The 27,567-nt window shown below is 37.2% G+C and overlaps 1 protein-coding gene and 1 long non-coding RNA gene across 15 annotated transcripts in view; both read left to right on the top strand.

Annotated features, from left to right (window-relative positions):
* Positions 1-25,117, top strand: part of KAT2B (lysine acetyltransferase 2B) — a 103,001-nt gene extending 77,884 nt beyond the window's left edge. For 4 of the 14 annotated variants that reach the window (XM_079115151.1, XM_079115150.1, XM_079115145.1 and 1 more), the window contains 9 exons: positions 2,081-2,289; positions 3,441-3,567; positions 11,236-11,346; positions 13,259-13,402; positions 17,196-17,310; positions 18,896-18,932; positions 19,166-19,229; positions 19,326-19,410; positions 23,572-25,117. In XM_079115151.1, coding sequence (XP_078971277.1) covers positions 2,081-2,289; positions 3,441-3,567; positions 11,236-11,346; positions 13,259-13,402; positions 17,196-17,310; positions 18,896-18,932; positions 19,166-19,229; positions 19,326-19,410; positions 23,572-23,765 — 1,086 coding nt within the window. In that variant the 3' untranslated portion in view covers positions 23,766-25,117. Of the gene's footprint in view, positions 1-2,080; positions 2,290-3,440; positions 3,568-11,235; positions 11,347-13,258; positions 13,403-17,195; positions 18,933-19,165; positions 19,230-19,325; positions 19,411-23,571 lie in introns of those variants that run through there. The other 10 variants (XR_013759865.1, XR_013759866.1, XM_079115152.1 and 7 more) reach the window with 10 other exon arrangements.
* On the top strand, positions 13,409-16,571 carry LOC306646540. Its single transcript, XR_013759869.1, has 2 exons — positions 13,409-15,630; positions 15,663-16,571. It is a non-coding gene; the product is annotated as an uncharacterized lncRNA (long non-coding RNA).
* Positions 25,118-27,567: the final 2,450 nt, after the last annotated feature.

Here is a 27,567-nt window from a genome sequence, read left to right as displayed (position 1 = left end):
ACCCATACCCCGGTTCTCCATCCATCTAAATTTCATTCTGCTATTGTTGCAGGATCAATTAGGGATTATGCATTGCATCTAGTTATGTCTTCATTCTTTAGTTTCCTTTAATCTAAAACAATTCTTCAGCCTTTTTGTCTTTTGCATTGTTGACATTGTTGATGAGTCTTGGTCAATTGCTTTGCATAATGTCCCTCTGTTTGGATTTGTCTGATTGTTAACCAGTGGTTTGATTGATTCAAGCAGAGCCGTTTTGGTAAAAGTACTGCTGTCTTCTCATTGCTTTGCACCCAGGGGCAGGGTGACTTAAGAGATTTTTTTACAGCTTCCAAGAAATGAAGAGATGGTTTGGACATTGTTTTATAAACAATTTTATGGCTTTTTAGTGTGGCTCTGTTAGATTCAAGTATTAATTTTTACTTTGCTATATTTCCCAAGGTATTTGTTTTATGATGTTGAGGATAATTCAGAAAACTGGAATGTCATAATAAAAAGATCTCCTCATAAAATTACTCCTTCCATTTTCCTCTAGATATTCAGTCTGTGGGGACTAAAAACTCTGGTTCCTTTTCTACACTTGTCTTTTGGGGGTTTAGTAACTTCATAGATTAGCTGAGTTTAGCTTCTTTCAGCTGCGAAGTGGGGATTCTGTCAACCATTTCAAAATTTGTTGTGTGGGTTTAGTAATATACCAGAGCTGGCTTATACTGGCATGAATAAGAAAATTATTAAATTTTCAGGAGTTTTGTAAGCTGGTTGTTAAATATCTTAGTAGCTTGAAATTAGCTGTAGTAGCACCTGTGTACCTGGACAGCCAGCTATAGGCAAATGAAATAAGCAAGTGCTGCCAGTTAGAACTTTTCTTCCCTGAAGAGCTTTTTTTTTTTTTTTTTTTTTTTTGGTGGTGCTGGGGATTTGAACCCAGGACTTTGTGCTTTTGAGGCAAGCACTCTACCAACTGAGCTATATCCCTAGCCCCCTGAAGAGCTTTTTGTTGAACGTTTGTGTGCATGTCATCAGGTGGGTTATATAAGATGGGAACATACGTGTGGCAGAGGCCGTGCTGCCAGCTGTGGTTAGTGTGTTTCAAAACATTCCTCTGGGAAAAACTGTCCTCCCAAAAGGGATGCAAGGATATAAGTGTGACTGCTGCTTGACCTATAATGAGAATTTGAGATATGTCATCTCGAGAGTCTTTAAAGCTCAACTGGGTGAGATTCCTTCGGAACTGGCAAACTGTAGCCCAGAGACCAAATCTAATCTGTTTTTTTAAAGCCTTATTGGCACACTACTACACCTGTTCTTATATTCTGTAACTGGTTTTTTTTTTTTTTTTTTTTTTTGGTGGGGGGCCTGGGAACTATACCTGCTTTTATACTTCAACAGCAGTTGAGTAGTGAAGACAGAAGAGACCCTGTAACTCAGAATGTCTAAAATATTTTCTCTATGTCCCTTTATAGAAAAAGTTTGCTGATACCTAATTCTATACCAAATAACATCCTTGTACACATTTGTACTCAGCTTTCTTATAATACAATACTTTAACAAACTTTTCTGTCTTTATAACTTGTGGTGTGTATGTGCATGTGCATGTATGTGTGCTTATGTGTTTAGGACCCTGAAAATCTACAAATGTGTATCTTAATAGAAGGAAGAAGAGGAACTTTTGTTTGTTTGTTTTTGCGGTGCTAGGGATTGAACCCAGGCCCTCCTGCTTGCTAGGCAAGCACTCTACCAGCTGAGCTGTATCCCCAGCACACAGCCCTCTCCCTGTTTTTTTTTTTTTTTTTTTTTTTGTGTAGTATTGGGGATTGAAACCATGGCCTTCCACATACTAGCCAAGTGCTTTCCTGCTGAGTTATAACTCAATGTGTAACCCCAGTTCTTCCTGTTTTAAGTTGCCCCATCAGGCCTCAAACTTGGGATCTTCCTGCCTTGGCCTCCGAGTAGCTGGGATTACAGATGCGCACCATTGCACCCAGCTTAGATATGTTCTAAGACAAGCTCTGATATGTTCCAGCTTCACTGTCTTATGACAATAACTCTGTTATTTATTTTTTTCATGTCTCTTGCATCCCAGACCAATTTTCTGTCGGCACATTCAGCCAGGGACGAGGCAGCAAGGCTGGAAGAACGGAGGGGTGTAATTGAATTTCACGTGATTGGCAATTCCTTGAACCAGAAACCAAACAAGAAGATCCTGATGTGGCTGGTTGGCTTACAAAACGTGTTCTCCCATCAGCTGCCCCGAATGCCAAAAGAATATATCACACGGCTCGTCTTTGACCCGTAAGTTGAGCTTTGCTCTTCCTCCTTCTTCAATTCCTTTTAAAATGAAAGAGTAGTTCCTCTTAGATAGTGAAAGTCAGCCCTAGCCACCCACTGAATCCTCTTGTCGCCTGTCACACTGTGGACGTAGGCTCCATCAAGTTAATCTTCACATCAAAAAGCACTGTGATTAATTTTTCAACAATATGTAAATGTTAATAATAATGAAGCTTTATATTTTAAATTGCTGGTGACTATCCTGTGCTTCATTCATTAGAGTAGTGAGAATATACGCAATAAAAGATCGTCTTCCTTTTTTCACCATCAATCATTTTGGTTTTGGTGATTTAAGTGTGTTCCATTGTTGCCAAAGTGTATAAACACTGGGAAAATTATTGGAATAGAAGACAGATTAACTTTGAAAATCCATTGCTTAAAAGCACTCAAGAGCGCGCGCGCGCACACACACACACACACACACACACACACACACAAATACAAATTAAACTTCTCTAATTGGATGTGTTTTAGTATATATAGCCCCATAATCCATATGGACTATAATACATGCATGTGATAATTAAGAGGGATGCTTCCCCATTTGTGTACAATGAATCAAAATGCAGTCTGTAAAAATAAAAATTTGAAGAAATAAAAAAATAAAAAACAACAAAAAAAGAGTGATGCTTTACAGAGAGAAGGTCTGATAAAATTCTGTATGCAGGTTTTGGCCAATTGTACATGTGGATTTTGTGTACTTTTCCAGAATGTTTCTGATATTTTTAAGTAAGAACAAACTCTTCAGAAATATATGCCATGTTTGGCCATGACATGTGCTGACTCCTGACCCTCCACTGTGAGTCCCCTGGGTATTAGGTGTACCAGTTTCAGAACATCTCCACACATTCTCTGTTTTTCATTTGTAGACCTCACACACTTCTTAGGGGACTTGCATCTGGTTCTGAGAGCAGCTCTGATGAAGTCTTGGGCAGTCAAGCTTGCTCTAAAAAGTCCAGATGAAAGGTTGATCTAGTGAAGACAGTGGCTAAATGAAGGAAGTTTCCATAGAAACCCCAGGCAAACCCCCTTCTTGGTTAGTTAATAAAGAATACCTCAAAAAGTATATTTATTACCAAGATAGGTAAAACTTTGACATAATCTTATTCTTTCAGGAAACACAAAACCCTTGCTTTAATTAAAGATGGCCGCGTTATCGGTGGTATCTGTTTCCGTATGTTCCCATCCCAAGGATTCACAGAGATTGTTTTCTGTGCTGTAACCTCAAATGAGCAAGTCAAGGTAAGGGAAACCCAAGGTCTTAGAAGAAAAGCAGAATGTGGGGCTTCTCACTAAAGCTGTGGAACTTGGGAGGAGCTCTCTGTGCCATGGCCAGAGAAGGTTCAAAGTGGAGTTCAGGGCTTTTGTGAAGAGTCCTCTCACTGTGAGTGTATGTGTATGGGTATATGTGTGAGGAGAGTAAACTGTTCCATGTACCAACAAGTAGGGTTATCCAAGGCTTTGTTGGACCTTGGGCCAAAATGCACTTCACAACCCAGTATCAACTTAAGTGTAGCCTATAGCAAATGAAGAGGTGTTTGAATGCAAATCTCAGTGTTTATAATTAACTTACACATAACACACACATGCATGTGCGTGCATGCACACAAACACCTGTCAGTGCTGAAACACCAGGAAAGGATGTGGTTGATCTGGATTACAAAGATGATTTAAGCAGCTTACACTTGAGAAAAATTCTTATGTCCTTTCCCCTAAAGGGTACAAGGACTAAAGAAATTCTAATACAGAAAGTCATGAAAAATTTGAGTACAGTATTCCTATTTGTGTAGGGTTTGGAATGTGTTGCATTGTTTTTGTTTTTTTCCCCAATTGTTCTGAGCATAGGTCCCTCTTCCCTAGAAACTCTGGCTGTATTTTATTGGTATCATAGTTGGTCTGGTCGGAATAAATTAGACTCCCTTTGGGCAGATAGAAAGAGCTCTCTTTTAGACCCTGTCATTTGCTGCTCTGTTGTTTTTAGGAAAAGGAAATCAGAAAATGTATCCTTAGAAGATTATTTATTTGGTATTTAGGAAGCCCTAAAGAATATCATGGAAAAATATCATGGATAGTGGAAAGATAAGCAGCTCAGAATTAGATAATTGCCAAGAAAACTTATTAGAAAGTCTACAATAATGTTATCCTGCAAAAGCATAATGCAACCTGCAGATAGAAGCCATAGATACACTTTAAGATTTTCTAGTGACTGCATTTACAAAAATACAAGTGGAAACAGGTGAGATTAATTTTAAAATTTATTTTACTCAGTATTGAATATCATAATTGTTGAGACTATTTACATTCTTTGTCTTGAATTAAGTCTTTGGAATCCAGTGTATGTTTCACATGCCTCTCAGGTTGACTTAGTCACATTTCAGTAGTCACATTTCAGGTGCTCAGTAGGCACATGTGGGGAAGGGTTCCACATATTGGATGCTGCAGGTCTAAGGACATGTCATTTGCAAAAACCAAAAATGAATCACTAGAAGGAATCATTCTCAGATTGAGGGCTACAGTCACTGCTGTTGGTGCTTTTGCTTTTATTAACAGCAGTACTATCAACTCACAGTGGCAGTTATAGTTTTTGTGATGTATTCAATCTCAAGTGGAGCCTTTAGTCTTTGACTCCTAGCACCAAGCCTCAAAGGGCAAATGTGATTCAGTGGTCTTACATTCATCATTCTGACTGGAGAAGGAGAAATCCCAAATGTGCTGGAAATTGTTCTCCGGTGATTTTTCAAGGAATTCTGACAGCATGTCTTTAGATGGCCTTACCACTGTCTTTATCATTTTTACCTTTTGACAAAGTGAGAAATGTCCAAAAATCCATATATTTCCAAATGTCCAGAGTTTAGGACCTTACTTAAAAGAAAAATCTGACTTTTCATTAGCGATAAGACTTGAAAAATATGCCTTTGGTTTTCCATTTCAGAAAGATTGCATAATTTTTGTCTTCAAAGATAGCTATTTCTTGTTTGGAAAGGTTGATTAAGGTTGATTTGGACGCTTTTAGGAAGACACCAGAGGGAAACTGAAGGTATTTAGTGTGAATTGGATACTTTGTCTTATTACTTCCCAGAAGGGCAATTTATTTTTTTTTCCCCAAACCATGTAATTTTCTAAAGACTTAAAGGAAGGTAGTCAGACATCACAAACTCAGTAGAAAGAACCGGGGTGGGGGGTGGGGGGGGGAACCACTTAAGTGACTTAGAAGTGCAGTTTTAGAAAATGATCAGTTTTTCAAAAATGAATAGAATGGATGAATAAAATTTTCATTAAAATTTTTGTTTTCTTTAAAATTAGAACAAATAAGTTTATACATATATGTTATATATATAACATATATGTATGAAAAAACATTAGAGACTACTTGCTCTTTGGTTGGAATAGGAATGAGAGAGACAGTTTCATTCGTTTTCTGGTTTTTTCACTGTCCTGTGTTGTTAGTTATGGGTTATTGAGCAACCCCCGAGACATGTGCTGTCCTTAAGACTGCAGGGGTCCCAGTATGCAGCAACCTATATCTGTGAAAACAGCAAATATGTAAATACAGGGTTTTTTTTGTTTTTTGTTTTCCTCGTGGTACTGGAGATTAAACCCAGTGCTTAACTACTGAGCCATATCCCCAGTTCTTTTTATTTTTTATTTTGAGTTACTAAGTTACATAGCGTCTTGCTAAGTTGACTAGGGCCTTGCTTACTGAGATTGACTTTGCACTTGGGATCCTCCCAAGTGGCTGGGATTACAGGTATGTGCCACCATGTGTGGTTGTATAAATTGAGGTTTTAAATGTTTATTTACTATATTAAAAATCTTGGCAAAATGTTACTTTTTTTTTTTTTTTTTTTTTTTTTTTTTTTTTTTTGTGGTGCTGGGGATCGAATCCAGGGCCTTGTGCTTGCAAAGCAAGCACTCTACCAACTGAACTATCTCCCCCAGCCCTAAAATGTTACTTTAAACGTCATCTTCAGTCATTTTGGAGAATCAGGCTTATATGCCAAATCCCATGAATACAGTAAGTAACATTTGTATGTGAATTTATCTTGCCCAAAGCACACACAAGGTAACATTTGAGAATTTACTTGGAATTTCTCACCTGGTATAGAATACCTTGTCATGAAAAAAATCATTTGGATTTCTTATATGTAACTCAAAAATTGCATCACTTATACTATTGTTTACTACAATATACGTTTAAACAAGCACTGATTTTGGAAAGGAATCCTTTTGATGACAGTTAAAAATACAGGCATACAAACAAGGGAAATAGTTTTGGGGTTAATATCTGAACACTTGCTTATAATAGCTTTGTTTTCAGTGTCTTCTCTAATGGAGGTGATATTTACCTGTGAATCATGATACTAGATGCAGAGGAGGTTTAAATTAAAAAACATGGCCCCTACTCACAAGCAACTTGGAATGGAGAAAATTTCTTTGTAGAGATGACAAACTAGTTGACACTGATGACAGACATCCTTTGCAGGTTGTGAGAAGCTACGAGAGAACCATCATTGTTCTTTTGGAGTAAAATTAATTGAATTTTGGGGTAAAGAGAAGATTTATAGTTCTAGTTAGTCTTTTTTTTTGTACCAGGGATTGAATCTAGGGGTGCTTTACCACTGAGCCATATCCCCAACCATTTTTCATACTTTAGAGACAGGACCTCTCTAAGTTGCTGAGGCTGACTTTGGATTCACAATTCTCCTGCCTCAGCCTCCCAAGCTGCTGGAATTACAGGCATTCACCATTGCACCCAGCTGCTTCTTCTTCTTTTTTTTTTTTTTTTTTGTGGGAAGAAAGCTATTTTTATTTATTTTTTTTAAATTTTTTTTTATTGTAAACAAATGGGATACATGTTGTTTGTACATGGGTTAAAGGCATACCATTTGTATAATCATAAATTTACATATGGTAATGTTGTTTGATTCTGCACCCAGCTTCTATAAACTCTTTACAAGCTGGTACCTATAACAAAATCATAGCTCTCTTGCATCACCTACCTCTACAATGACCTGAGCTTCATCATGGGACAAAATTTTCTTTTTTAATGAATTTCAAGACACTACTTTACCTATGCATGTTTCCCTATGACTAAACAACCCTTCCCTTTCCTCCAATTTTTACCTTTAAAAATAAATTTTAGCTGGGCACAGTGGCACGTGCCTGTAATCCCAGTTGACACTGGAGGCTGAGGCAGGTTCGAGAGCAACTTACGAAGATCCTTAGGAACTTAGTGAAACCCTGTCTCAAAAAGAAAAGGACTGGGATGTTCTAAGTGGTAAAGTACCCCTGTGTTCCACCCCAAAACCAAAAAAATATGATGATAATAATTTTTGTTATATGTCATGTAAAAATACATTTTTATATAAAACCAAAAGTCCTACCCCCATCTCACGATTGTGAACTTTATATTCATCCTTCCAAGTACTTCTTTTTTGATTTACATACATTGGAATGTACCTGCACATATCAGATGAGTGTTTTGTTGTTCACATAAAAGGAATTTATACTGTACATACATATTATTGTACTTAAAAAATAATCTTAACATTACATCGTAGAGGTCTATTTCATTGCAGACATGTGGTTATTTAAATGTATACTTAGATTAATTAAGTTAAATTTACAGTTTAATTCCTCAGTCACTCAAGTACACAAGTAGCCACCTGTGACTAATGGCTACCATATTGGATAGCATAAAGAACCTTTGCTGAATAATTTTTTTTCCATACTGGGCATTGAGATCAGGACTTCATACGTGTTAGGCAAGCACTTTATCACTGAGCCACATCCCTAGCTCATAAAGAACATTTCCATCATTGCAGAAATTTCTACTAGTGATGATACAGAGCTATTTTATTCTTTCTGTATAATATTTCATAAGGCAGATGCATCATAATTTAGGTAATGATTTCCCTATTAAAGACATTTATGTTTACATTAGTTTTCTATCACTAACAGTGCTCTATTTGAAATGCTTTATAGACATGGAGAATTGAATTACTGTATGAATGAATATGGCCAATCTAAATTATTTCTAGATTGCCCTTTCAGTGGGCCTTTGAATCTACATTTTCACCAGTGATGTTGGAGAATATCATTTCCCCTTATCCTTACTGACAACCTTAAAGATATTTATATGCAGTTGCTGAAATATTTCATTTTATGGTGGAGTGCTCTGATTTCTGTGCTGTTGGACATATTTATTTCTTTACTGGTAATATTTGTTACTTATTCCTATCCTTTGACAATGTTTCATTTAGACTGCACTCCCCCTGGCTTTTTGTATTGATCTTGTAGAAGATAATTCTATATTCTTGTTATTAAGTCTTATCATTTGTGTTTCATTTATGGTATCTTAAATTTCTTATGGTATCTTAACGAAGTGTAAAGATGTGCAGTAGTCTACTTAATATCAGTCTTTTTCTTTATATTTCTGCATTTCATATTTTCTTTAAGAAGCCTTTTTATACCCTGATGTTATATAATTTCTTCTCATACACATATAAACACACACACACACACACACACACACACACACACACACACACACACACACTTTTATTGTAGTAACTACGGATTGAGCCCAGGCCTTTGGTAGGCAAATGGTCTGCTACTGAGCAGCATGGTTTTGTGTGTTGGGAATTGAACCCGGATCTTGTGTATGTTGGGTAAGCACTCTACATCCCAGCCCTTTTTATTTTGAGTTAGGGTCTAAACTATATGAATTTGACCTTCTGATCCTAATAACATCAGTCTTCTAAGCAGCTGGGATTATCATGTGCCACAATGCTGTATCCTATGTATTTTTGTAATACTTTTGTAAAGGTGTATTTTACCTTACATTAGATTTCAAATCTATCTTATTCCTATGTCTTTTATTTGACAACATCTTTTAAAGCCTCACTTAAACCTCTTATCTCCTTCTAGCCCATCTCCCTTTATCCCCTTAATTATTTTATGGTCTTTTTTTACTTTTATAGATAAAGTACATCATCGTTTTTCAGAGCTGCACAACAGGTATATAATGTTGAGACTCCTACAAGTCACATATACAATTTTAAAATTTCTAGTAGCTATGTTATAAAGAGTGAAAATAGACGGTAAAATTATTTTTATACTATTTAAACCGCCATAAATGCCAATATTGCCATGCCAGCATGTAACAAAGTGTTAATAATGACAGTTTTCTTCCTGTGTATTTTATACTTCAAGTGCATCTCAATTTGGATTAGTCACATTTAAATCACTCCATAGGGCTGGTTGCTTCCATATTGAACATTGCACCTATCTACTGTAATCACGTGTTTATGTTTATCTTACTATCTTCTCCTTAAACAGAGATGTTGCATTCATTTTTTTAATTCAAACTTATAGTGTTTTAGTACTGTGATGTGTTTGTGAAAAACTCAAGTGTATTTGGATAACATCAGTGATAGAAGAGGGGGATGATACTGTCCTCCTGTTTGCTGGACAGAGCATCACTGAATCACCATTATGCTTGGCCCAAGGATTCATGTTTTAGGAAGGCATTGCTGTTGGAGAAAGTCCTGGAAAAAGTCATTAGGTTGATGAGGGGTCTTCAATTGTGCCATGTAAGGAATGATGATTGTAACTTTGATGATGCTTTTCTTGGGGCTCAGGAGATGGAGGTTGGCATGAATGGGAGAGTATATGCTTCAAGGGCTTGAAGAGTTAGTTGTTTAAAGCAGAAATGAGTCTTTGTAACTCAAAGAGAAGATCTAAGGTCAATTAGAAATAACCAGGGGCCAGATCCCAGGAAAATGTTAGGAAGGTCTTCATGCCTAAAAATAAGTTGGTCCATCTCAGAACCAAAGCATATCTCTGCATTGAAGGTATTCCAGCAGATTACCTACCTTCTTCTAGTTTCATATGGGAAGGGGAATTAGACTCCATGGTTTCCAAAGACCCTTCTGCCCTTGAAGTGCTGTGGTTCTGTGAGATTATACCTGTGAGCACATTTGGGTCCTTTCATGTGAAGACATTTATCTGTGGATGTTTTCAGCGTTTTTAAGGAGGTTTTAAAACAATCCCAATAAATTTAACTTGTACTTGCTTATATTTTTCATACTTAAACCACTTATTTATTCAATATTGTTCACTGTTTTTTGTTACTTCCTAATGTACTCTGGCTGACTCAGAGATTCTGGGCTTCTTAGAACTTGCTTGGAAAGGTCTGATAAGATCAAGTTGAAAATTCTGTGTATTTGATGATACTATTTTTTAGATGAGTTGGTGATGTATGGTATACTACATATACTTGGATTAATAAATATTCTAGTGAAGATCAGCACATTGCATTTATAAACCTCTTTTCATCTCAGGTTCTCAGGCACTTTGAAGAGTAGGCAAAAATTTATAACATTCCAAAAATTTTTATATTACTACTCGAATAATTTTTAGAAATAAACTAGCAGCTTGCAGCCTTGATGTGTTATTTTACCTCCTCCCTCCCTCCCTCCCTCCCTCCCTCCTTCCCTCCTTCCTTCCTTCCTTCCTTCCTTCCTTCCTTCCTTCCCCCGTTCCTCCTTCCTTCCCCCTCGATACTGGGGGTTGAATACCAGGGCTTCACACATCATGCTAGGCACATGGTCTGCCACTGAGCTACACCCCCAGCCCTCGGTGTGTTATTTAAAAAAAAACAAGAAGTTGTGTTTTCAAATGCTGATTTTTATCTCAACTCAAGAATTTTGAATTATGTTTTATAGTTCCAAGTTGTATATAAATGCAAGAATTAATATTAACATATGTTTCTTTAAGGAAAGGTCCTATTTGGTAAAATATACCAAAACTTGAACTCCTAAATTTGCCAACATTTCCTGACAAACTTGTAGGAATTTCTTTTCTCTGGAACCTAACATATTTGTCTGTATACTAACTTCCACACAGGGCTATGGAACACACCTGATGAATCATTTGAAAGAATATCATATAAAACATGACATCCTGAACTTCCTCACATATGCAGATGAATATGCAATCGGATACTTCAAGAAACAGGTGTGTTTCTCACTACCCAATATTGTTCTGTCATTTTGTTCTGTCATTCATTTTCTTAAAGTGCTTCAGGTAACATTCATCCAAGCAAGTTTTTTTTTTTTCCTTCAGTGTTTCCTATTTATAATAAGGATTTTTATTTTGTAAGCCATATGCCACGAGTAAGCTTCAGACTGAACTAGAAGGTACAACAGAGAAAGAAAACTACATAACTACTTGTTGAGTGAATGAATAAATGTCATCTGTAAATGAAGCATCATATTGTATCCTGATATTCTAGAGTATGGTATCCCCAGACTAGGAGACACTCTTAGTCCTGGGTGTGTAGAGTTTTCCATGATTAAGGAAATGGATTCAAATCTAAGGAAGGTGCCTCCATTTGTGACAGCAGAGAGGAAGGCCTAAGATTTATTATAGGACTGTTTTGGTTCTTCAGCATGGAGCAAGTGAGGAGCTTATGTGTCATCTTAGAACCCCTGTCCTGTACTGGGGCTTGAACCCATGGGTACTCTATCCCTGAGCTACATACAAGTTGCCAAGGCCAGCCTTGAACTAGCAGTCCTGCCTCAGCTTCCCTTAGCAGTCAGTTATGATTCTTAAGTGATTTGTCTGTGGGAACAGCAGGGTGGTGTACACCTGCAATCCCACCATCTCAGGAGGCTGGAGGTGGGAGGATTGCAAGTTAAAAGCCAGCCTCAGAACTCAGTGAGGCCCTAAGCAACTGAGAGAGATCTTATCTGAAAATAAAAAATAAAATGGGCTGGGGATGTGGTGGCTCAGTGGTGAAGTGCTCCTGGGTTCAATCCCCAGTATCAAAAAATAAAAAAATGGCTTGTCTTTGACCCTCTTTGAGGATGATCACAATAGTTACTTGGAATTAAGTCTGTGCCGAAAGGTGAGACGGAATATCGTGGGTGATAGTTCTGAAGTCCAAGTTATTTTATGCAAATTATTAAAATAGACACTTTGAGGAAAATTATGTTTACTTTATGAGGTATTATGTATACTATTCAATATATACCCTTAGTTCTCTTGTTATTACAGCCTAAACTATATAAATGCATGTATTGCAAACCATGAATATCACTGAATCAGCCATATATTGTGGTGGTCTGAAAGTTTTTTATCTGAAGAGGTTTCATTTCTTTAATATCAAGCTTCTAATTGCCTTTTTTTTTTTTTTTTTTTTTTCTTCCCTTTAATGGTGCTGGGGATTGAACCCAGGACCTCTCTCATGCTGGACAGGTGCTTTACCACTGAGCTACACTCCCAGTTGTAATTGTTGTCTTTTGTTTGTTTTTTGGTACTGGAGATTGAACACAGGGTCAGTTACCACCAAGCCACATCCCCATCCCTTTTTTATTTGAGACAGGGTATCACTAAATTACTTGGGGCCTTGCAGAGTTGCTGGGACTGGCCTTGAACTTTCGATTTTCCTGCCTCAGCTCCTTGAGCTGCTGGGATTACAGGTGGGCATCACCAATTGCAGTAGTTTTTGACAAATTTTCCTTTTCAAATTTAGATCAATATTAGTTACTGATTTTTTTTTTTTAAGAATTCTAGCCTCCCCCCCAACTACTTTGGGGGTAATTTATTACAGTTGTATTTATACTGTAAGTCAATGCAAAATTAAACCTAATTTTTAGTTAATTCCCATTTTCATTTCAGAATTTTAGATGTGTGTTTTATTATCAGGGCCATAACTTTCATGTTATCTAACTTCCTATTTGCACCGTTTGGTTTCTGATGCTTTTGAACTTCACGGGTGGTTTTCAAGCTAAACCCCTTCACGGTAGGACAATGGGAACTTGAAGAGATCTTGTCCTGGTTCTTTGTACAGAGCATGGCACATAGTGAGCACTTACCAGATATTTAATGCACAGTGTTCATATGAACGAATTTATTTACTTTGTAGGGTTTCTCCAAAGAAATTAAAATACCTAAAACCAAATATGTGGGCTATATCAAGGATTACGAAGGTGCCACTTTGATGGGATGTGAACTAAATCCCCGAATTCCATACACAGAATTTTCTGTCATTATTAAAAAGCAGAAGGAGGTAAGTAGGCTGAACTGTATTCCTTCCAACCAGCCAGCCAGCCTTCTTTGGGGTGGGTTCCTTTCCTTGGGTTCTGTGCGTATGGGGGTACTGTAATGCTGTAATCTCAGCTTGCCATGGGTCTTTGTCTCCTTTTTAGGCCACATTCCTGAGAGGCTCAGTGCTGGTTCAATTGGTGTAAAATACGATGGCATACTTTAATTTTGTCTTCCAAAGCCTTGTCAGTTCTGCCCTCTGTCATCCTTTTGAATCTTAACTCTCTGCTTTCATCCCAGATGAATTCTCTCAAGGCCATTACTGATACTCTAGCTCTCTGGCTGGGTGTCTTCCTCCATCACTCATGCCCTTCATCCACATACAGCAAGCCATTTCTGCTTCTGTTCCAGTTTCTCCTTTGAACCTATCCAGCACTGGTTTGATCCACCTATTTGGATTTTAATTATTCATCTTACATAAGGCATTTATCTTAGCCTGTATTAAACGCTCCTTCAACATTGCATGTTCTGAAAGGTGTATCCTTCTAAGTATTTAGTGATTTGTTATATGATATCGGAATGACATCTTCTATGAATTAAATGGAACAGTAAAGAGAAGGACTGATAGATTTGAGCACATAATAATTTTCAGTTTCTCTAAGGCAGAATGAAAACAGCAACAACAACATAAAAGGAGTGTAATTGGGGAGTACACAAAGGCCATTTATTAAATGTATGAACTTTGTATGTTAAGCTCATGTCCTTGCTCCCTTCAGTTCGTTGGAGTTTAGAAAACAGAGACTGTGACTATGTCATCCCACATCAATTCCACTCCATACTTCTGTTATCCATTCTGCGTACACTCTTCTCTAACAAATCACCAAAGACATCTGTCTTAAACCCGTCTTCATTTTCAGGTTTCTACTAACATCCTTACTTCCAAATCTTACATGTCAGGCATTACCCACATCAGTAGAGTTCCTTATTCTAGTAGTTATTCATTATACTCTCATTTTATTTAAGGTGGCTCAAACTTGTTCTTAGGCTTTTTTTTTTTTTTAAAATTAGAAAATAAAGACAATTTTTTGCTGCTTGGTCGAAGATGTGCCAGTCTGATAGAGGTTTCTAGAAAGCGCCCTTGGAGGAGTTAATAAAGTGCGGCAGGCTCCTCTCCCGCCTGCCTCTGAGGAGCTGGCTTTCCTCATTGTTCTCTTAGGGCCTAATGAGCAGGTCTGGATTCTGCAGCACTTTGTTCGCATTTAGAGGCTGCAGGCCAACTCCAGCCCTTGCTGCACTGTCAGCTGCGCTTTCCTCAGTTCTCTTCCCTGTGGCACCAGTTCACCCCCCAGTGTCAGCTGAGAGCAGGATTCCCTTGGCAGCTTCTGTGCATTCACACTGTACATGATCTGTTGGCCCTTCCCACCTAGGGACAGCCAGCTGCACAGAGCTATTTTAGATGGCCAAGAAAGCACTCAAGCTTTTAGAAGCCAAGGCTGCTTCCCCTTCTTTTTCTCCTCTCTTCTTGGCTCCCTTCTCTCCCCCTCTTTGCCTCTAGTCTTTTCTCACACATACCGTTGAATGGATGTTGGAGGTTGAGAGCTGTTAACCTAGTTCTTTTAAAAGAGATCTGAAGTCATCATCATAAAATAATTCATTTGGATGCATACACAGATTGAGCTATCCTGTATCCAAAATTTTTGTGACTAGAAGTGCTTCAGATTTCAGACTTTTTCAGATGTTGGAATATATGCATTGACTTTACCCATTGAGCATTCCTAATCTGAAGATCCAAAATCGGAAATGATCTAAAGTCCAAAACTTTTACTATGAGAAAATGGTGGTGGTAGCAAACAAACTGTATATGCTGAGAACTTTGCTGCTTCTGAAAGTACAAGGGCAGAGTAAGTTGAAGTCATTAGTGGAGATGGAGAGAAAAACCTAGCAGAGTTGACAGGTGGACCAGAGTGGAGAGTTAAGTACTACTTCATTAGAGCTGACCCCAAAGGCAAATTGGGATCCACAGGAACCTCTTTTCATATGTGAGATAGCTTTGTGGGTGATCATTTTGAAGTAGACATCTTGGTAATTGAGTCAGTAGGAGCAAAGGCTCAGGGTTCCCCATCAGTAGATTGATAGGCAATCTGCTTGGGAAGGATCATTAGATATGTGGGTGAAGAAAGGCACTATTTGAAAAATAGTCTGTAAATGGGCAGAATGGAGTGTGCATGTGCATGTGCCTGGGCCTGTGTGTGTGTGTGTGTGTGTGTGTGTGTGTGTGTGTGCAGGCAGGTGTGTGTGGGTAATTCTTAAATCTTAATCCACATACGAAACTACAAAAGAATGGGTTTGGAGGAACCGAAGTAAGGACAGGGAAAATTAATGACTTTTTTTTTTTGGTGGGAAGACGTATTAGGACTTGGTGATATATTAGAGATGGGAACCCTCTCCCCAGTTTTCTCTTTGGGTGTGGTTGTGAAACTGACAGCCATAGGTTGCAGGACTGAGATAGGATTTGAGATAGGATAGGATTTGTTTCATTGGAATACATGGGAAATGCCTCTTGTCTCCTAAGTTTTGCTTGGGGGCACAGAGAGAGGTTGAGAAGCCTCCTGTTCCCACAGAGTCACTCTTCAAGAGTTCACCATCTTTCAGGTGCCATGTGAGGTGTATGGAAACCTCTTGGTAGATGATTACTTTTGAGAGTTCTTTGAGTAAAGAGAATTTTTCAAGTTGAACCATAATCCTCCAGGTATTTTCTGAAGGTGTTCACTTATAAGAGAGTGCCCTTGGATTCTTTAACTTGTTTCTTTTTGCCTTTTTAAAAATGGCTTTCAAGAAGATTTTAAATGACAGGAATGGTTGGTCACATTATGTTTCTTATTGGACAGTACTGATCTTGATTTACCAGGAATATAATTTTACTAGCCCCATTCATTTTATGAAGTTGTTTGTTTAACCGTTAAGATTACATATTCATGCTGCAAGTAATTACCAGCCATATGTTTGAAATAAAGCAATTAGAAACTAGAATTTTTGTTTTCCTTTGTGAATTCAGTTAGTGACTCTTAATGTTTTGTTTTTCTGTTTTCCAACATTCATTTGTGATATGTTCAGGGTGATGATTTTTGAGGTTTTTGTTTTTTAAAAGAAGACTGCAGTGCCTTGGAATTAGTTACCTGAGGATGTCAAGAATTGTTTTACAGGATAAAATGTCTCAGAATTCTGGAATCAGCCATGGTGGCTTATGTCATGGTTGTGTTGCGTTACAGACAGTATTTTATAGCTGTCTTTTGGAAGCAGACAGTATAGTTGGGGTTCAACCGCAAGAAGTTTAAATAATAGTAAAGCTATAACTGTTCCAGGCTTTGGGGACTTTTTGAGGCCTGTTCATCTCCTTCAGTCTAAAAAGAGTAGTTCCTTGCTGAGGGATGTGAAGAGGCCCTGTCACTCGAGTGGGTTGTGAATGCCCAGGGCTGCTTTCCTGTAACTCTGACAGAGCTCCTCAGAGAAGCCAGGCAAAATAATTGGCTGTTATGCTAAAGATGACAAGTAGGCCTTAGGGTGGTATGTTCTCTCAATATTGGCTTTTCTAGATGGTAGGAACAAGTCATTCAAAGATGGTTGTGTAAATGTCACCAAAGGACCATGATATAAAACCATGTTTTCATTTCTTACCTGCTAATAGCATTCACCCTTTCCTACCATTTTGTTTCATAAAAAAATACTTTGTTAGGAAAATGTTTCCTTAGGCTGATTGACTTGAACTGTATTATCACAGACATCTTTCACTAACCACATGTTCTTCCTGTGCTTTACAGATAATTAAAAAGCTAATAGAACGAAAACAGGCCCAGATTCGTAAAGTCTACCCTGGACTTTCATGTTTTAAAGATGGAGTTCGACAGATTCCTATAGAAAGCATTCCTGGAATTAGTATGTATAGACCTTTTTTAAAAGCAACATCTTTTGGTAACACCATGAATTGTTTGAAAGAATTTCACAGTGCAGTAATTTGAAAAGACTTTGTTGCCCTTCTGTCTCCTTGAAGGCAGCAAAAGCTTTCCTGTTCATGTCTTTTCTCCTCTCCTAATTCAAAGAAACCAGAGTGCCCTCTTGCTAGAGGCGTTCATATCCACCATTTGTTGAGAGCCTGCTGTTTGTGGCACAGTGCTAGGCACTACGCAGATGCACCATTGAAGGAAGGAAATTCTACTCTTAACACATGAGGAAACAGACTCCTAGAACAATTATTTCATTTAACATTAAATGGCACATAGTCAGATGGTCAGAATTAGAGACAAGACAGTTCCGATCTCCTTCAGACATCTTGCTGTTTGCACCAAGTCTTATTGCTGTGGTAATTGAAACCTGCATAGATCTGTGCTTGACTACATTAGTTTCCTCAAAGTTTAAGATTATTTTCCATGTGTCATGGAAATCATATAATTGGTTACAAGTCCCTTATTTTACATTAGTTTTCCTAAGGGTTCTTGGCTGTGTGTTAGAGATGAGTTGTATTGGTTTTTTGTAGATTAAAAGCTATTGAATATCATTTGGCATTCTTACTTAGTTCAAATCCATGTTTATGTAATATATTGAAGATGGGATAAATAAAGTAAAATACACTAGAATGCTCCTGAAAAATTAAGGATGTATTTGGGCAAGTTTACTTCATTACTTCTACCCTATAGAAAAATCTTACTTTTACTGTTAAATCCAGAAATTCTACTTCCTGTTATTGCCCCTGTTAATGCATAATAGCTACTTATATCATGAATGCATATTTGTTCCAAGAATTCTGTTTCCTTTTCTTAAATTTTTTAGTTGTAGATGGACATAATACCTTTATTTTATTTTTATGTGGTGCTGAGGAATCGACCCAGGGCCTCATGTGTGCTAGGCAAGAGCACTACCACTGAGCCACAAGCCTAGCCCATATTTCCTTTTTTATATCAGCTAATCTCAAAAGGGATAACTTCTCCTGATTTTTAGAGTTCTGATTTATAGTTTGATAAACTCAAGAGGCAAGACATTAAGCAACATATTTAGGGTAAGTGAATGTTTAAGGAGAGAGCAGGAAATCAAATCCAGATCTATGGGTCCCTAGGATGTCTACAGTAAACCATCGCACATTACAAGGAGGGTCCTGGGCAAATACAATAGAAACCAGAGCAGGGTTTGTTCTGATCTAATATAACAGCTTTACCTTTTGACATGGTGATTAGCAAATTGTTTGACTTCCAGTTCAAAAAATACAGTACTGGGTAGTTTTTTCTGCTCTTCCATGAGAGGTTGTTTAAAAAACACTAATGCATGGGATGATGTTGTCAGACTGGGAAATGTTTTATGTTATGAGCTATATAAGAAAGTAAATAAATGCTGCTAATTTCTCTCTGTTTCCCCAAATAGACTTTTGTTGAGGCATGGTTATAATTTATTATGCTTTTGATACACAAAGTATGTTATTCTCTTGACCAAAAGCAGTTCTCATTTAGTGTTTGATTTTGTTGACATTTAGGAGAGACAGGCTGGAAACCAAGTGGAAAAGAGAAAAGGTAAGTAAGATGGGCAGAGGATGTTAATGAAAGTAATTTTTTTCCCCTTCCAGCAATTTAGAGAAAATGGGAAAACCGATGATAATCAGTAGAATCATGGTTGGTGGGCTTCACTTTTCATGAAATGTTCTGGAATGGTTCCAATTTTAGGTTTCTATAAGATAGAGCTGAATAATAATCAGCTGGCAAGAGGTTAGAAGCTAATCCTCGCTGTTCATTCTTTTCCTTTCAAGTAAAGAGCCCAAAGACCCTGACCAACTGTACAGCACACTCAAGAGCATCCTCCAGCAGGTGAAGGTGGGTGTTCTCTTCATTCACCTTATGCAAGCATTTTGAAATGATTTCCCACATGGAATTTCCATATTAGATACCTTACTTTTTTCTTTACTCAAGAGCCATCAAAGCGCTTGGCCCTTCATGGAACCTGTGAAGAGAACAGAAGCTCCGGGATATTATGAAGTTATAAGGTTCCCCATGGGTAATGCCATTAAAATTTTCTAAGTATAGATTTAAAACTCTCTGGATGGCGGTGTGGGGGACAAGTGTGGTTGAGATTGAATTTTAGTCCTCTGTGGTGGAGTAGGAAGTATATGACGGGGGTGGGTTTCCATGTACCTGTTGTGGGGAAGTCACGTCAGAGCAGAAGGACAAGGGAGAAGTGAGTGGTTCTGTTGGTGGAGACCGTATGCAGCTGTCTCCTAGATTCCACGCACACTCAGCACACCAGATGCAGACCATGTAAATGGGGAACTGAACTGCCGGTAGTACTAGACAGGAAAGCTGGCTGCTTAGACATAACCTTGTTATATTCTACTTGTTTGGTTGCAAATGGAAAAATAGCACATTTTGTCCATTTGATATGCTTTGAGTCTCTCATAATTGGCTATTCCTTATAAGAATTTTTCAAGGTAATTTGAAAGAAGGTAGATTAAACTGATTGACTACTGTACTTTCAGAGCACGAATCTCTAGATAACGAAGTTCTTGATTGTCCATGATGTTTATGGTTACTGTTGATGTCAAAATGTACTGTTGATCTTAAGCTTCGGCTTCATCCAAAAGCAGAAAAAAAAAAAAAAAGACCCCTTAGAAACAAGAATTGTAGAATTTGGTGTTGTGCTTTCTACTATGGTAAAAGGAATGATAAATTGAATCGATTGAGAACCCCCCCAGTTTTTCTTTCTTGTCAGTACTGGGGATAAAACCCAGGGGTGCTTTATGTCTGAGCTACGTCCTCAACCCATTTTAATTTTTTATTTTTAGACAGGGCCTTGCTAAGTTGCTGAAGCTAGCCTCCAACTTGAGATCCTCCTGCTTTACTCTCTGGAGTAGCTGGGTTTACAGGCATGAACCACCATGCCCAGCTGAGAACTTCCAATTTTAAATCATTTTGGCATTGTGCAGATGACAGCAAGTTAAAGTGAGAGGCAGTTCCTTTTCTTTGTGTACTCTATTCCAAGTGTCAAAATATGAAAGACGGAAAAGGGACCCCCTAGATCCTCCATGACTGAGAGTTATTTGCAGGTGTTTCCCATGGCATCACTTTTTTTTTTAAACATTTTTTTAGTTGTGGATAGACCTTTATTTTATTTATATATATGTGGTGCTAAGGATCGAACTCAACGCCTTACACATGCTAGGCAAGTGATCTTCCACTGAGCCACAGACCCAGCCCTGGCATTAGTTTTTACATAAATGTTATTTGTAGTTATAATGATTTCAGTAACTTACAGTTATTATACATCTATGTGTTTTTCTGTCCCTCATCTCTGCCTTGCAACTATATATTTTAGTATAAGAAAACCAGAGGGAGGGTTGGCTTAGTCTAGAACCCTAAATGGTAGGGTGATTTGGGAAGCAATACTTTCCTCCATGTGAAAAGTGTGTTAGAATTCTTTAGTTTCCATTTCCAACCCTAAGTTGACTGTTTTTTGCATCCTTATCCTCTGGGACATATCAATTTCCTTTTTGCTGCACCTGAGATATACTTCTAGCCCCACCTCAACCGGTTTTGAACCCTCATGGGAGTGTGAGTATGGGGAGTAGTTCCCTCTCCTCTCGTCCACATGCAGTGTGAAGGTCTAGCAGTTCCCATCTATCATAACTTACAGCCTGTTGGGTGGAAGTTTCTTGCTTGTTCTATTCTGAGAAAGGTGTGAGCTTCTCTAATTGGAGCCACCTATATGCACAGCTGAGTGCTCATGAAGAGAAAATTGATCCTGTAGAGCAATGCCAGTAATGGATGTGATGTGGACCAGGCAGATTTCATTCAAATAGTAAATGGTGCTCTTTAGTGGAGCAGTAATACTTTTTTTCTTGAGACGCCTTTAGATGCTGAACAAAATGTATAGTCCTGCCCTAAGATGGTCATGTATTTGAAGATAAGACTGACGAATGAATAATTTTACATTACCCCATTATTTCCTTCTTGGATTTTTCTTATTTTGTTTTGTTGGTACTGGGGATTGAACCCAGAGGTTCTTTGTTCCCTGATCTACATGCCTAGTCCTTTTCATTTATTTATTTATTTTTAAAATTTTGAGACGGGATCTTTCTAAGTTGCTGAGGTTCTTGTTAACTTTTCTGGGGCTGGTCTCAAAATTGTGATCCTCCTGTTAACCTCCCGAGTTGCTGGGATTACAGGTGTATGTCACTACACCTGGCCTTCATGAATTTTTCTAAAAACATTTCTTCTTTTTCCCCTCCTGTTTTAAAAACTCCTTTATCTCCTGTGATGGAGTCTCCCCTGTCACGTGGTAAGTTGCACACTGGACAGTGTCAGCATTCTGACTTGAGCATGAGTTCTTCTTACCCGTGGATCTGTAGGTGGGGTTTTCCTGTTTACCTACAATTACCAGGTTGGGTAGGAAGGGGAATGAAAATAGAAAAATTTATTGGTGTAACCATATTTGGTACCACCTATATTTAGTGACTTTCTTTTTTAATCCATGCTATTTAGTCATTTGAGAGAATCTAAGCAAGCTAGAGATAGAAAGTGCTGTCTTAGAATAGAAGGGAAATATAGAAAGGAAATATTCAAAATCCACCATAATTATTCAGGAAGATCCAGCCTCTAAAATTCTAGCTTTGTTTCTTTTACCTTTTATGCTCTGCCATTTCTTCTTACCCACTCCCCTTCAATAACAAAAGTTTGGAAAGCTTTTGAACCAGCTTCTTTGTATCAAATTTCATCCACCCCCAGAGTGCGTACTTTTATTTTCTTTCTTTTTTGCTACATGATTTTTCCTTCTAAAATATTATATTGGGCAGCATAATTTTAAGTGGCAGGCAGTGAGGTGGTAGGGATGTAAACACCTAATTTTATTTAAAGAGGCACCATTTAGTTGTTTTTCCTTAAGTGAAGGAACATCTTGATCTGTTCAGTCACACTTAGGTGAGATATTTAGTGGAGGATTTGTGAAGTCTTTGTTTATCTTATCACTTTCAGATTTTCTCTTTCTCCAAACTACTTCAGTTCAAGAAAGGAAAATTGAAAGTTGAACTTACAGAGTGATGACATACACTCTGAGATAGGCTTCAATCACAAGAGATAAACAGAACCAGATATTTTCTTTTTTTTCCTTTGGTGTTTTGTGGCAGAATTAGGATTTTAATGCCAATCATTTTTTTTTCCATTTTGGAATGCAGTACATCAATTAACTCACCTTATTAAATGATAATGCCAATGTATTTGATTATAAATTTCTTTCCCTCTGGAAAATGCGATAATTATAGTGGGACCTTAGGGGTTTTGGTAGTCAGAAATTTTTTTAAAAAACCATTTTGTCTTATTTTTTTCATGTATAGTTACTATAATCATAACTTTTAGTGATAGAACCAGACTTTAAGACAACCAGGGGCCCATAAATAGACAAATGTTAGCATCTTCTAATTTGCATGGAGTTCTTTAAATTGGTCCCAAGAGCGAGGATTGAGGAAACTGCATTGTAGTCTTGCAAATTCAGATTATATCCTGTTCTCACTTATAGATGAATACAATTTAAAGCAAGTAGATATATTGGGAAAATATTTTCACAAGTCTTGCAAGGCTTACTTGCTTTAGAAACATAGATTACGAAGTAAAGTTTGTCATTTTTATTTCATTCACGACTCAGGAAACAAAATTCATTTTTTACTATTTTATGTGCCTGTCACTGGTGTATTTGCAGATATATTTATGATTAGTTTTTCTACTGTTTAGGATACCAAAACAACTGTGAATTTAGTGAAACAAACTCAGTCTGATTGTTTCACGTAATTAAATGATTCAGTACAAATGCTCCACCTGCTCTCTGCCATGTATACAGAGCCTCTTCTGTTTAATTCTGAATGAATAGCTAACAGTATTCAGTTCATCAAACTTATCGTTGCTAATCTACTTAGCTTCCTTGTGCTCAGTAGGGGATTGGACCAGATAATGGTTCCTTTAATGTTAAAATGGCTGTGATTTTACATTTAAAAAAAGAATGATCATAAGATTTAAGAATTATTTTCCTTAATCATAAGAATTTCTCTCAAACAAAGGTGTTAGGACGATAAAAATGTAATTGAACCAACAAGATTTCCTTCCCAGTGTCACTTTTATCAGGTGGTGTTTAAAAGGAGTCAAAGATTGCTAATATTTTTTTTTTCTTGTGCAGATCTGAAAACCATGAGTGAACGCCTCAAGAATAGGTACTACGTGTCTAAGAAATTATTCATGGCAGACTTACAGCGAGTCTTTACCAATTGCAAAGAGTACAACCCCCCTGAGAGTGAATACTACAAATGTGCCAATATCCTGGAGAAATTCTTCTTCAGTAAAATTAAGGAAGCTGGATTAATTGACAAGTGATTTCTTTTCCCTCTGCTTCTTAGAAACTCATTGAGCAGTGTGCCTAAAGCAAGGTGGTTTAGTTTTTTAAAGAATTGGATGATGTGTTGAAGAGACTTGTAAATGTAATAATTAGCACTTTTGAAAAACAAGAAAACCTCCTTTTAGCTTTCAGATATGTATTTAAATTGAAGTCATAGAACATTTTTATTTTGTGGAATAGATTTTAATCTGTTTTACTACTATTATGTAAATTTTCTATGGCATGTCCATTAGCCAACTATTCCATGATAGATGATCAGGGGTTTCCTCAAAACCTGTATGTGAGGAAATTGCACATAGTACCAAGATTTGGGGGAATCTAGAAAATTTTCAGACCGTGAATGTTTCCATTTTTTTCTAATGGAATGTGAGAGTTTATTTTTATTTTATTCTGAAGGACTTTAAGGAAGGGATACATGATAAAGAGCCCGTAAAAGGTGAAATATGTGATGTTTGAAGTCTCGTCGAAGACTTTTTATATATATATTTTTAAAACACTCATCTAGATGAGGTGCTTTGAGCAGTTCTGAAAAATGCAGTTTCACAAAAGCAAACTGCTTTGATTCCTAAGGAACAAATTCTAAATAATGCAAACTTTTTATAAGCATCTGGGGTTTTGATAATTGTGTACCTACAACAAATTTGTGAGTGCATAACCACTATTTTAATAATTCTTTTCTCTACATAAAAATGTAACATCATGTTTGACTTAGCTTATGCAGGCCATAAGTTCCAAAAGGTAATTTCCTAGGCCACAAAAGCATACACTTGAAAAACACTTGAGATCAAATCAATGTGCTTTAATAGGAAAAGATGTGTAGTTGATACATCTATTTGGTGAGTCCTTGCTCCAATAAATGAGAATTTTTTCCTCATTTGTGACACACACAGTCCCATAAAATAATGAATATGTGAATCATTGTCCTTTTGGATCTTCAGATTATGTTTATTTTTTGAGGTGAATTAAGTTCACACCAAAGTTTGCTGTCAGTATTTTAACAGCCACATTGCTGTATAGGTCCAGGGTTCTAGCCCACTAAAATCCATCACACAGTCTTACTAACTAACCTGTCTTGGGATTCCAGCTTAGTGCTCGGTTTTATTTACTGATTACACTACATAGAAAAGTGGGACATCTGCCACCCCAACTCTGGGAAAACCAACTAATATACAACCATATAAATGAAGGCCATCTGGATGGTTTCGACACTAATTTTTATGATGCAAATTTATAAACTGATTTTGTAAAGGACGAGGTTTTAAAAATGTATTTAACTTATGTTTTCTATCAGCATAAATTAAAATGGGTCATCAGTAGTCATTAAAAACAGTCAGAAATAATCTGCATGAAGGAAAAAAAAATATCCTGCAAATGGCTATTAAGTTGGAAGTATTGTTTTTGATGTGTAAGAGATGTTCAGAATGCTCACATTTGAAAAATTCCTCAACTTTTTTTAAGTATAAGAAACCACCTTGAGTGGTGTCTAGATTTTTAATGAAGAATGACGATAGAGTTTGGATTAAGTATCTTGGACTGGTTTTAAGCAGAGCTTTGTACCGGATTTGCCGAAGCATCTGTCCAGCTTGGTATCCTGTGAAAGTTTGTTATTTTCTGGGTAGACATTCTTATAGAGTATTGTCTTTAAAATCAGATTGTCTCTTCTATATTGAAAGCATTTTTATGTTTTCTAATTTAAAAATTAATATTTTCTTATAGATATTGTGCAATAAAGCTGAAGTAGAATGTGTGGTTTTTGCAAAATGCTTTAACAGCTGATAAAATTTTACATTTGTAAAATTAATATATTGTACTGGTACAAAATAGTTTTAAATTATATTTTAAAAAGCTCCCAATCTGGTGGTGTGTTTTCTTCTTCTAGCAGCCTGAGGTTAATAAGAGAAATGTTTGATCTTGTATGACCATTGACTGTATCTTCAATCCTTAACTCTTCAGCTTTTGCTGAAGGTGTTTGGAATTGCTGCACTTGTGGGACATTTCACTAAAAACCCGTATTTCTTTGGTGAGGCATTTTCAAGAGGAGAGACACTGTCTTTTGTGTCATCCAGTACATCTTGCAAACTTGTCACTAACTGAAAAACAGCAGGAAGAGATCCATCCACAGAAGAGTCTTATTGCCTTATAAATTAAAAGATGTTTTAGCCAGGTACACGGTGCACAGCTGTAATCCCAAGCAAGTTCCAGGTCAAGGTTCAAGTTCAAGGTCAGCCTAAGCATTTGTAAGACCCTGCCTCAAAATAATAAAAGAACACTGGGGATGTAGCTCAGTGTGAGAGTGCCACTGGGTTGGGTTCTCACTAACCCTCTCTCCCACCCCAAAAAAGGGGTGTTTTTATTTATTACTTTACTTTCCATCTGTGAAATAGAGGAATGAGGAGAGATAAAAGTACAACAGATTTTTAAACATCTCCAAAATGAGCTTCTAATGTTAACAAAAAAATACTATCTATAGGAAGTAATATATCCTTCTAGGGTTTGAGAGGACCCAATAAAAAACAAGACCTCCTCTTCCCTACTGAAAGTTTAAAAAAAAAAAAAAAATCATATACTGGCCAAAATATCACTTTTATTACTAACAAAAAGAATACTGGAGAATGTTACTCCTTATCTGAGGAAAATGATTTTTGCAACAGGAAAACCCTAGAATGTGATTGACTTCTCTGTCATCTTCAGTTTTGTACCACTGCAGCGTCTGCGTTCATGGGCAGGGCTTTAACTATTAGTTAACTCAGTGTATGGCCAAGAGCAGTTGTGCTCTCTGAAGGCAGGCTACCTGCAAAGCAGCACAGGTCAGAGCAGGACTTAGAATCTATGTTCAGAACTTTGATAAGTGTGTTATTGCTTAATACATAATTAGGGTGAGTCTCAGGTAAGGAATGAATGATGGGGCAGCAGGAAACCAGAAGATGGATGTCCTACATGCAAATGAAACTTCTGCAAATGACATCTTCTGTAAAATCTAAAACTCTAAAATATTTTTTAGATTATTTAACCAGTACTTTGAAAATGGTCATATATATTAGAAGCAAATGATAAAAGGGGGACTGTGATGTTTTTGTTTTATCCAGAAGTAAAATTTATAATTAATGGTGACTTAGAAGTAGAAACAAAAGATTACATTGAGGGACTGTGAGCAGGTTAGTATTTTGTCATTCTTAAGCTCATGTTCTTCAGATTAGCTCTCAATGTTTATTTTTACTTAGGTACCAGGGGCACTCTTAACACTGAACTACATCCCCAGTCCTTTTGATTTTATATTTTGAGACAGAATCTCACTAAGTTGCTGAGGCTGGCCTTGAACTTTTTGATCCTTCTGCTTCATCTTCCTGAGTCTCTGGGATGACAGGGAGGGCACCACCTGGCCTTCAGTGATTAAGAAATTCTAAGTGTTGCACAAGTTTACTGGTGGCAGTCTTTGACCTTTTCCATATTGTTCTGAGCTATTAGTCCTTAGCTACCCTTTTTAATAAAGTAAAAATGCTGAAAAGATCATTTCACTAAGGAATATCAAAGGTCATAATAATGCAAATTTTTAAGAGATAGTATTATGTCATTTTTTCATTTTGAAACATTTTGATTTCTATTTGATTTTTTTCAAACAGAAAAGGTATGTGTGTGAGTGTGTGTGTAGAGGGTGGGGAAGGTGGGCAGGGAGGGTTGTGGCAGGGACTGAAATCGGGCTTGGTCTTTAAGGTTGTCTTTAGTATTTACTTTCTCCTTTGGATGCAATGGTGCTGTAAGTTGTGATGAAGATCAGGGCAA

This window comes from Sciurus vulgaris, assembly GCF_902686455.1.
Source record: "Sciurus vulgaris genome assembly, chromosome: 16".
Taxonomy (NCBI): Eukaryota; Metazoa; Chordata; class Mammalia; order Rodentia; family Sciuridae; genus Sciurus; species Sciurus vulgaris.
Note: the sequence above shows the minus strand (reverse complement) of the source record. Positions and strands in the feature narration are given on the sequence as shown.